Here is a 12,397-nt window from a genome sequence, read left to right as displayed (position 1 = left end):
ATTCAACAAGTCTATACATTGTGCTACTTGATAAGTTCTTATAGAATGGGCCAGTTATTTTGTAGAATGTCCAGTGTGGGTTTGTCTGAGGTTTCCTCGTGATTAGATTCAGGGTCTTTGCATCTTTTTCAAAAATACCAGTGAAATGGTGCTGAGTACATATTGCTTCTTGTCAAATGGCATATGATTTTGATCTGTCCATTACTGATAGATGTTTATTTTGGTCACTTACTAAAGTGGTTTCTACCAGCCTTCTCTACCGTAGAGTTATTCTCCTCCTTTTGTAATTTAAAGTAGTTTTATAGGGAAGTTCTTTGAAATTGTGTAAATTATCCTGTTTCTCATCAGACTTCTCATTCATTAGTTATATCAGTATAGACTCATGGGTGCCTATTTTTATCCATTACTATTATTATTTATTTTGATGCTCTCATTGTCTCAGATTTTGCCAGTGGGAGCCCCTTCAAGCTTGCTTCTGTGTTCTTCTTTAATGTTTATTTATATATTTTTTTAAGAGGGAGAGAGAGAGAGTGTGTGTGTGTGTGTGTGTGTGTGTGTGCGCGTGTGCAAGGGGGAAGGGCAGAGAGAGAGGGGGACAGAGAATCCAGAGCAGGCTCTGTGCTGACAACAGAGAACCCCATGCAGGGCTCAAACCCACAAACTGTGAGATCATGACCTGAACCAAAGTTGGTCGCTTAACTGACTGGGCCATCCAGGCACCCCTGGCTTCTGTGTTCTTTGACATGTCCCCTCGATTCTTTGAGTACTTCCTTAACATTCTGATACATCATGCTGTTTCAGGCTCATCTTGTACCTTCCTTGTTCCAGTCCTGGAATCAGCTATTTCTCCAAGGACATGTGTTTGTTTCTTTGTTTTTTTAAAATTTTTGTTTGTTTTTTTATTTAGAAAGAGCACGTGTATGTAAGTATAGAGAGAGGAAGAAAGAGAATCCCAAGCAGGCTTTGCACTGTCAGCACAGAGCCCAATGCAGGGCTCGATCTCCCGAATCATGAGATCATGACCTGAGCCAAAATCAAGAGTCAGATGCTTAACCGACTGAGCCATCCAGGTACCCCAGGACACCTGTCTTTTTTATTAGTTTATTTTAGGAGCCAAGACATGGGCTCCCTCAGTGGACAGAGCTGGAAATTATGTGTATGAACCTGTGCATGCACACACACATACATCTATATTTATGTCTCTATATGGAAATCCACGAGTTCACACCTATACTGCCAATTCCAATCCAATACTATAGAAATCATTCTAGTTTTCTCACTTTCCATATTTGTAATTTTTCTCCACTAGTGAGAAACCTGGCTCCCATTATGCTTAACATACTTAATTAGTCCCCTCCAATGTAACCAAACTCCCATCCTCGTTACCTTCCCCACACACATATAGATACCCACCTTACCGCTGTAGGGCTCTGACCCTCCTGCCCTGGGCCTTTGCCCCTTACCCTGTTCAGGGTGCTTATCTTGATCTGCTACACCTAACACTGGTGTTTGGTGTTAAGACAGTACTGTTCATCAAGGGATGGGAAGAAGAAGAACTAAAGTCAATATTTTATTTAGAAAATGCATTCTAGTTAGCATAAATTTGACTACAAGTTGAGAAGGCTATAGCATTTTTGTTCTCTTTCCCCTAACAAAGCATATGTTATCAATATTAATCAGTTTGTAAGACCATAGAAATCAGTGGACAAGAAGCCAAATTCATTTTTTAAATTTTAATTAAAAAAATGTTTATTTATTGTGAGAGAGAGTGAGGGAGGGGCAGAGAGAGGAGAGAAAGAACCCCAAGCAGGGTTCAATCCCATGAACCCTGAGTTCACGACCCAAGCCAAAACCAGGAGTAGGATGCTCAACTGACTGATCCACACAGGCACTGTGCCAAATTCATTTCTTAAAGAACATCCAACCTAGATCAATGTAAAACAAAACATCCACCAAAAAAAAAAAAATTCCCTCACATTGTTTTCATCTTTTGTTCAGATGTTTTGGTATATGGACACAGCCTCAGAATCGCTATTAACCACTAATGATTATAATAAGTTCATGAACCTCACATTTTGAAGATGGTGGTTTCTGATGCCTAAGGCCCTTGAATAAAAATTAATTTTATCTTTTAAAACTGAGAAATGCAAATATTTCATCACAATAAGATTTCTGTCATTCAGTTATACCACAAGACTTTGCAAGGCAATGTCTACATTGAACTGATTGTCCTTTGAAACTTCAGAACTGAAACTTCTGCAAGATTGCCCTTGATAACCATTTCAGAGACGAAGCCGTGATGAGGAGTCAGGATATTGCCATCAAAGAGGCTACAACCCCTGGAGACTACAATGTTCCCAGGACAAAAATACCCAAATTTGCCTACAAATCCTTTACAGATATAAACTAACCATTCCCCAAAGTAGCTTTCTCATTCCTACTCTTATTCCAAATTTTCGTTGTCTGAGAAAGGCGAATTTAGCCTTTCTTCTAAATCAAGATATGATATGACTAAACTTTTGTTTAATTCTAAGTCAAAACATTCCCAAACTCCCACTGCATTCCTGAGAAGCCCTAAATGCTGTTGAAGTGCTCTCATGGCCATGTCTCATTCCTTTAGAGAGCCCAGCACTCTATCTGTAGCTTCCCGGAGGCCATGGAAAGGAAACACAGGCTCCGTGACTGCTTTGACCAGGTGGGTCAGATTAGCTTTACAGTTCACTTACGAGGAAGCTAACAAAGCTCCTCTGTGAGTGTTTAAGCACACCTTACAAAACTGCTGATGACCTCATGAGCCAAAGAAAGCAGGTCTCACATTGTGGACTAAGCCTAAATATTAATACTACTTTATATTTATGTAGTGTCTTTTTTCCAAGGAGCTCCAACCTCTTTACAGACATTATGTCATTAATCCTCAAAGCATCACTGTTTGGTACATGGCAAATATTATCCCCCTCCTTTTTCTTTTTCTTTTTTTTTTTTTTACTGTGATGGAAACTTGCAAGTCAGTGATGGAACCCAGCCCCCTAGTTCTGAGTCTTTGCACTATACCATGAAAAAAACCAGATGAATAATTTTTCAAGCTTATTCATTGCTTCTTGGGTGGGATTTGAAAAGATGTCTGTTTATATGCATTTCAATTTTCAGTGTCTCTAGGTTCTGTGTTCCTCTTTTCCTTTTTCATTTTAAGTTAAGCACTTTCAAGCATATGTAGTTCATCTTCCACTGTTGGGTTTACAGGAATGCCAGAAATTTGTAGTTGAAATTTGAAATGAAAGACTTTGTTATTGAATATGTAATCTGGCTTATCTGTCAGAGATACTTTATACATTTCATACCCCAAGATTAGTTAGATTTTTAAAAAATCCCTTGACCAGCTCAGGGTACATTTCTTTATAGCAACCACATATTCACCAAAATCAACTAGATACATCCAGTTTGTAATGAGTGATTAACATATACCAGATAGGGGTGCCAAACATTTTTAAATACATGATCTTATTTTACATACGTAATATTCCATGAGAACCTGTTAGATTAAGTCTTGTGTATGTGGAAACACTCTCTTAGTGTAGGGCAAGAAAAAAAAGGCACTAATAGAAATATGGCCTTAGCTGCTTTATCCCCCAGAAAAGAGCTCAATTAATTCTAATTCCCTTAGTGGAAATCCCCAGAATAAATATTTCCACAAAAAGGGAACATGTGGCTAAATTCTAAAAACCACCAGGCATTAGCTCAATACTCACAAACTAAAACACACACACACACACACACACACACACACACACACCTTAAAAAATCAGTTCCTGCATACTCAACAATTAATTGCAAAACACAAGGAGAACAAAACACAGTCATATCTAATGACAATAAATATTTCTTGATTTCACGTACACACTTCCTAATCAGGAATATTAGAATCAGGAATTAGGAACAATAGTGGCATAACTTTAAGCACTCACAAAAATCAGTTTCATATCTCATTTTTTAATTCTTTTATATGACCCAACAATCATGTTGTTTTCCAAATTGGTGGTTGTCTATACATCACTGAATTAGACAATAGCTGTGAAGAGAGAGATACTGGGGGAAAATCAGAAAAATTCTTCTAAAATAAAGAGAAACTTTCAATTTTTACTCATTAAATTCGAAATGCCTCAGAGTAAAAGTGCACCAGATGCCCTGCAACAATAATACTATTCCACTCGAAATAATATTCTAAATAAATGTTGTTTAATTTGAAACTGAGCAGCCCTAACCCCTCATGGAAAATCTTTATAGGTTGGAAAATATGTATAGTATGTCATACTTTAGGTATATAATTTAGCCAAATTCTGTAGCATAGCTACACTGCAGTTTATACTCAACAACCTTGGGTTTTTAAGAAAATATATTCATAATATTCTAAATGTTTGTTTTTTCTTGTCATAGGAATGTTAGCTAAAGGGAATACCTTGTAACTCAAGTAAAAGTTTAGTGATGGTTTAGAAAGTTTAGAAAGTGGTAGTCAAAAAACTGATGTTTGCCCTAGCAGGTTGCCATGCATAGTTGTATTGATTGTGCACTGTGTAATTCCAAGGACACCTAAAACATAGACAACAGTGTAAACAGCAACCCCTGGAGGTGAGCAATTTCTGGCATCTTTGATTAGTAAAGCTTTTGAAAATGCTCATGTTTTTTCCTCTGATTCACAACTGAAGACCAGTTTGTGAGCTTCAGTGGGACTTTTGTTATTATTCCTTAACATTTTTGTTCGTGTGCCAAGTTCTTCCTCTCCATATTGGTTCCGAAAGACTTCCCTACTGACTGAGCTGCAGCACACTGGTCTGGCATTCTCCCAGTTCTAGGTTTTCATGAGTCAGGGAAAACGTGTGCAGTTTGAGAAGCTTGTCAGACATGCTCAACCAGCCCTGGGCTAATTTATGAAGTCGTTCCCCCTATTCTTCTTTTCCCTCTACATTCCTACAGTATGCTGCTTATACCTTTATTTAGCCCTTACTTCATCCTACCTGTGTTAGAAGTTGGTTAGAGTTCATCGTTTACACATCTGTGTTCCCCACTACCTTGAAACACTACTGTCCATTCCTGTCATGCCTTCCTATTGCTCCCATCACCACAGCAGCACTTAGCACAGCCCCTTGAATTTCTGCTTTCCTTATTCTCCTCTTTTACCCCTCCACTCTTTGATCCTCTTTCGTTTCCTTTAGTCAGGAGGAAAACTTGTGGTGTCTAGATGGGGAAGATAATTGGAGGCCATAAGAAGAAAGCCCACCTTCATGTGATAGTAGACCAGGAGTGACCTTGTAGATACGTCTATTACTTGGTCACAACCCTCCACTTCCTCATGTACTCTTACTGTCGCCAGGACTTGGTCCAGTTTTAGTAAAACAAATGGAAGATAATGACATTGGGAATTTTACAACAGTTGAGTGATTTCAAAATGAAAATAGAACAGTTTCTGGAAGGGTATATAAGAAACTGTTAACAATGGTTGCCGTCTAGGAGGAATTGAGTGGTTCAGGAGTAGTAGGGAGAGTCTCACTATATACCCTTATTTTTACCTTTCAAACTTTCTACTATGTGACTGTATTAGTTATTGAAATAGAGAAACAAAACAAAATACGTGGAAGCAGGAAATTAAATAACTATATGTTAACTAAACTAATGCCATTGAAAATTCTGAAAGGATTCAACTATATTAAAAAAAATAAAAGTAGATCAGAAAGAGAGGTATGATTCTTTTTATTTTGTGTTAGAAACTGAAAATGTTTCACCATTTGCTGGAAAAGTAAAATAAAAATTAAGTTTAGGGGGCACCTGGCAGGCTCAGTCGGTAGAGCATGCAACCCTTGATCTCAGGGCCATGAGTTTGAGCCCTACAGTGGGGGCAGAGATTACTTAAAAATTAAAAAAAAAAAATTAAGGTTAGGTGTCTGCCCCTCATATAAAACTTATCCTCCCTGTCAACATCCAGCTACTTCTCTTTTGAGGTATTCTTTTTTCTTTTTCTCTTCAAGTGAACTCAGGGCCAATTTAAAGTGGAAATCTGACTTCTGAGTGAATGTTATCTTTGCCATTCTGCCTCCACCTTGTATGAAAGAGCTTTTGTGGGTAGGGGATAGAGTCCCTAAGTGCTGTCAACTTTATTCTTTCCTTCCTGCCAATGAGATTAGGCAGTTATAAACTGAGATTTGGATATCACACCTATAGAGACCTTCCATTTCAGACAGTCTTCATACCAGAGTGGTCTTTTTCTGTACATTTGATGGGACCTATCTCTACAGTCATTTCTGTACTTTCAACACCTGCCAAAGCACTTTATAAACACTCAGATTCAAGCAAATGACCTACATAGCAAATCTATAAGAAGCAAGGTATCACATTTCCAATTCTGTATCTATTATCTCTTCATCTCTTTTTTGAAGAATCAGCAAACCCATGTCAAATTTAGTACATCTAGTAACACCATCATGTCATTGCCTGTAGGTTTCCTCCTACATGCCACAAACCAAGAAACAACTTCTTCATTTTTATAATTACTTCAAGTATGTGCTTGAGTGTGTTTATATGTGTTGTGTTTTTTTAAAAGCAAACTCTACCCCCAAAGTGGGGCTCAAATTTGTGACCCCAAGTTCAAGAGTCCCATGCCCTGCTGACTGAGCCATCCAGACATCCCTGTTTATGTGTTTTAAACGTCTACCTTTAGCTACCACAGAATTAATAGCTAATTACTCAGACATTTGGAAGTAAGAAAGTAACTGATATTCTTCTATTGAAAAGTATCTAATAAAATTTTAGAATATTTTGTAATTTATAAAGGTAAACCAAATAAACTTGAAGATTTTTTATGTTCTTTTTTAAATTTAATACACTATTAATATATCCAAAATATTATGATTATACCATGTAATATAAAAATTATGAAGGTTATGCTTATATTCTTTATTTTGTTTGTAGTCTATTTTACGTTCCTTTATTACCTTTCTAGTTTACAAACAAAAATAGTTTCATAATGAAACTTTCATCATATTGAAATAAAGGAAAGCAAAAGAGGAAATAATAAGCATGTTGATTATAAACATATCAAGTAATTAAAAAGACATATTTTAACAAAATTAATAAGGAAATTAATATGGAACTTCTTATTTTTAATATAACTTTATATAAGTCACACATGAATACATTCTCATAGATAATTCAAAAACTACTCATAAAGATATTCCATGCCTTTGACTTTGTACTTAAAGTACACACATGCACACACACACACACATACACACACACACACAGACATAAGATGTGCTGTCTAATATGGTAGCTATTAGCTACATGATTTGAATTGAGATGTGCTGTAAGTGTAAAGTATATACTGGATTGTGATGACAGTATAAAATGAAAAGAATGTAAAATATCCCAATAATTTTTCATTGATTACATATTGAAATGATAGTATTTTCAATATGTTGGATTAAGTAAAAACAATTCAAATTTAATTTCATCGGGGTGCCTGTGTGGCTCAGTTGGTTAAACGTCCAACTTCAGCTCAGGTCATGATCTCATAGTGAGTCCGAGCCCTGCTGCTAACAGCTCAGAGCCTGGAACCTGCTCTAATTCTTGTCTCCCTCTCTCTCTGCCTCTCTTTCTCTCTCTCTGCCTCTCTCTCAAAAAAAATAAATAAATAAACATTAAATAATAATAAAATAAAATTTAATTTCATCTGTTTCTTTTTACTTTTTGTTTTTTTGTTTTCTTTTTACTTTTTAAAATATATCTACTAGAAAATTTAAAGTTATGTATGTGGCTTGTAATAGTTTCTTACATTCTTTTTATTTTTTTTTCTTTTTATTTTTTTTCTTTTCTTTTTATTTTTTTTAAGTTTATTTTTTTATAATAATCTCTATACCCAACATGGGGCTCGAACTCAAAACCCTCAGATCAAGAGTTGCATGCTCCTCTTACTGAGCCAGCCAGGTGCCCCCATTCTTTTTCTATTGGACATCACTTTATAAATGTATAGAAATATATGTGTATATATAGTGTATGTACATATACACACATATAAATGTGTATATATTTGATTTGTGGACATTTAAAAAGCATAAATGGGATAATACTGTCTTTTTCTAAAACTTGATTTTTTTTCACTTCTTAGAGATTTTTCCTCTTCAGTACATTTAGATTAACCACATTCTTTTTTTTTAACTACTGCGTAGTATTCCTTCGTTGTAAAATGATCTGGTTTATTTTAATTTTCTGCCATTACTGGAACATTTACATTGTTTTTACTTTTCCTTAGGAACATTGTTTCAGGGAATGTCTCTCTGTATGGGCATATTGGAAATGTTTCTCTAGAGTAGTTTCCTAGGGTTCAGAGGATATGTCATCTGAAGTTTTCATAGATCTTTCAGATTGTCATCTTTTTTTAAAAATTCTTTTCGTCCCTCCCTTCGTCCCCGGGCCTCCGAGAGCGCCTCTGCTCCGCGGCCTCCGCCCTGCCGCCATGTACCGCTGCCTGGGCGAAGCGCTGCTGCTGTCCCGCGCCGGGCCCGCCGCCCTGGGCTCCGCGGCGGCCGACTCGGCCGCGCTGCTGGGCCGGGCCCGCGGGCAGCCCACCGCCGCCGCAGCCCCGCAGCCGGGGCTCGCGCCGACCGCCCGGCAACACTACAGCGAGGCGGCGGCCGACCGCGAGGACGACCCCAACTTCTTCAAGATGGTGGAGGGCTTCTTCGACCGCGGCGCCAGCATAGTGGAGGACAAGCTGGTGGAGGACCTCAAGACCCGGGAGAGCGAGGAGCAGAAGCGGAACCGGGTGCGCGGCATCCTGCGGATCATCAAGCCCTGCAACCATGTGCTGAGCTTGTCCTTCCCCATCCGACGCGACGACGGCTCCTGGGAGGTCATCGAAGGCTACCGAGCCCAGCACAGCCAGCACCGCACGCCCTGCAAGGGAGGTATCCGTTACAGCACTGATGTGAGTGTAGATGAAGTGAAAGCCCTGGCTTCTCTGATGACCTACAAGTGTGCTGTGGTTGATGTGCCATTTGGGGGTGCCAAGGCTGGTGTTAAGATTAATCCCAAGAACTATACTGATAATGAATTAGAAAAGATCACAAGGAGGTTTACGATGGAGCTGGCAAAGAAGGGCTTTATTGGTCCTGGCATCGATGTGCCTGCCCCAGACATGAGCACGGGCGAGCGGGAGATGTCCTGGATTGCTGATACCTATGCCAGCACCATCGGGCACTATGATATTAATGCCCATGCCTGTGTTACTGGTAAGCCCATCAGTCAGGGTGGAATCCATGGACGGATCTCTGCTACTGGCCGGGGAGTTTTCCATGGAATTGAAAACTTCATCAATGAAGCTTCTTACATGAGTATTTTAGGAATGACACCAGGGTTTGGAGACAAAACGTTTGTTGTTCAGGGATTTGGGAATGTGGGCCTGCACTCTATGAGATATTTACATCGTTTCGGTGCTAAATGTATTGGTGTTGGTGAATCTGATGGGAGCATATGGAATCCAGATGGTATTGACCCAAAGGAACTGGAAGACTTCAAATTGCAACATGGATCAATCCTGGGCTTCCCCAAGGCAAAACCCTATGAAGGGAGCATCTTGGAGGCTGACTGTGACATACTGATCCCTGCTGCCAGCGAGAAGCAGCTGACCAAGTCCAATGCACCCAGAGTCAAAGCCAAGATCATTGCTGAGGGTGCCAATGGGCCGACAACTCCAGAGGCTGATAAGATCTTCCTGGAGAGGAACATTATGGTGATTCCAGATCTCTACTTGAACGCTGGAGGAGTGACGGTATCCTACTTTGAGTGGCTGAAGAATCTAAATCACGTCAGCTATGGTCGTTTGACCTTCAAATATGAAAGGGATTCTAACTACCACTTGCTCATGTCTGTTCAAGAAAGTTTGGAAAGAAAATTTGGAAAGCATGGTGGAACTATTCCTGTTGTGCCCACAGCAGAGTTCCAAGACAGGATATCGGGGGCATCCGAGAAAGACATCGTGCACTCTGGCTTAGCTTACACTATGGAGCGTTCTGCCAGGCAAATCATGCGCACAGCTATGAAGTATAACCTGGGGTTAGACCTGAGAACGGCTGCCTATGTCAACGCCATTGAGAAAGTCTTCAAAGTATACAATGAAGCCGGTGTGACCTTCACCTAGATGGAGTGTGGCTGACCTCTTCACTGCCCTCTTCCCTCTTCATCTGCAGGCCCTTCACAAGTTTACATGTAACCACAGGAATCTGTCTCTCTCTCTCTCTCTCTCTCTCTTGACTTAATAGATAATGGACATCATTCTCAACAAGTCAGTCCAAATCAGGCCCTTTGAGAAAAAAGAAATTAAGGTTAGGGGATCATGTACAAGCTGATGAATACGAACATAGAAATTACCTAAGCCAGAGAGCGATTTGGGTATTTTGCCTTTAAATGAAAAGTCCCTTCCATCCGGCTATACCGCCTTGCTCCGCGGCTGCTTCCCAGTACAGCCAGAGCTGTGGCTAGGAAAGCACCTGTCATCCAAGAGCAGTCAGTTGCTTATTACTTCAGCTCTGGACAAGTCTGAGACGTGCTGTAACTTTGATACATCTAAGTAGCAGGTGTGTGGCATTTTCAGAAGGTGGCATGGTCCTCAAGTGAGTTACTGGTATTTTTACATCAGCAAAATAACTCAATTTTACAGATTGCAACAAAAATAAAAGCTATTTCTCTTTATGCATTTTATTCTTTTAGAATAAAATAAGTATGTGCTGCTGTAATAAAAAAAAATTCTTTTCAATGTTTATTTATTTTGAGAGACAGAGACAGAGAGAGAGAGAGAGTGCATGTGGGCGGGGAAGGGGCACAGAGAGGGAGACACAGAAACCGAAGCAGGCTCCAGTCTCTGAGCTGTTGGTACAGAGTGCAACATGGAGCTTGAACTCATGGACTGTGAGATCATGACCTGAGCTGATGTCGGATGCTTAACCGACTGAGCCATCCAGGTGCCCCTGTCATCTTTAATTTAAATCATCTTGAATTTAAGAGAAGTGCCACTTTTAAAAATTGTGGAAAAATATATATAACATGAAATTTATTTATCATTTTAACTATTTTATTTTATTTTATTTTATTTTATTTTATTTTATTTTATTTTATTTTATTTTATTTTACTTTAGAGAGTGTGCACATGAATGGGAGAGAGGGGCAGAGGGAGAAAGAGAGAATCTTAAGCAGACTCCATGCTCAGCATGGAGCCCGATGTGGGGCTTGATCCCACAGCCCTGGAATCATGACCTGAGCTGAAATCAAGAGTCAGATGCTCAACCAACTGAGCAACCCAGGCTCCCCTTAACTATTTTTAATGTACAGTTGTGTGGCATTAAGTTCTTTCCCATTGTTGTGCAACCATCACCACCGTCAATCTCCAGAACTGTTTTATCTTCCCCAGCTGAAGCTCTATACCTATTAAATAATAACTCTCTATATCTCTCCTTAGCCCTTGGTGACCACATTCTACTTTCTGCCTCTTTAAATTTGACTAGGTACCTCATATAAGTGAAATCATACAATAGTTATCCTTTTGTGACTGGCATATTTATTCACTTAACATCATGTCCTCAAGGTTCATCCTCATTGTCGCATGTGTCAGAATTTTCTTCGATTTTATGACATTAATATTCCATTGCATGTGTATATTACATTTTGTTTTTGTATTCATCCATTGATGGACATTTGGGTTGCTTCTACATTTTGGCTGTTGTGAATTATGCTCCTATTGACATGGGTATACAAATATCTGTTCAAGTTCCTGCTTTCAGTTCTTTTGGGTATACACCTAAAAGTGAAATTGCTGGATCATATATTAATTCTATCTTAAATTTTATGAGAAACTGCCATACTATTTTCCATAGTAGCTATACCATTCTACATTCCCCCCACCAATGCACAAGAGTTCCAATTTCTCCATGTCATCCCTAAAAACTTTACTTTCTGTTTGGTTTTTCAAAAAATAATAGCCATCCTAATGGGTATGAAGTAATATCTCATTGTGGTTTTGATTTGCATTTCTCTAATAATTAGTGATGTTGAAAATCTTTTCATTTGCTTATTGGCTATTTGCATATCTTTTTTGGAGAAATGCTGATTCAAGTCCTTCACCTGGTTTTTAATCAGGTTGTTTGTTGTTGAATTACAGAAGTTCTTTATATATTCCGTACATTAATCTCTTATCAGATATAATGATTTACAAATACGTTCTCTTATTCCACAGGTTGTCTAGTCACTCTCTTGGTAGTATTCTTTGAGGCACAATTTAAATTTGATAAAGCCAATTTATCTATTTTTTCTTCTTTAAATTTTTTTTTTTAAAGTTTATTTATTTTTGAGAGAGAGACAG

At 38.7% G+C, this 12,397-nt stretch overlaps 2 protein-coding genes across 2 annotated transcripts in view; both read left to right on the top strand.

Moving 5' to 3' along the window:
* Positions 1-12,397, top strand: part of HORMAD2 (HORMA domain containing 2) — a 93,589-nt gene that overhangs the window by 68,852 nt on the left and 12,340 nt on the right. The window lies entirely within an intron of this gene.
* Positions 8,446-10,777, top strand: LOC122203223 (glutamate dehydrogenase 1, mitochondrial-like). The gene has a single exon (XM_042909817.1). The coding sequence runs from the start codon at positions 8,501-8,503 to the stop codon at positions 10,181-10,183; it is 1,683 nt and encodes a 560-aa protein (XP_042765751.1). The 5' UTR covers positions 8,446-8,500; the 3' UTR covers positions 10,184-10,777.

Source organism: Panthera leo, chromosome D3 (assembly GCF_018350215.1).
Source record: "Panthera leo isolate Ple1 chromosome D3, P.leo_Ple1_pat1.1, whole genome shotgun sequence".
NCBI lineage: Eukaryota > Metazoa > Chordata > Mammalia > Carnivora > Felidae > Panthera > Panthera leo.
This window is presented reverse-complemented; position numbering and strand designations above follow the sequence as displayed.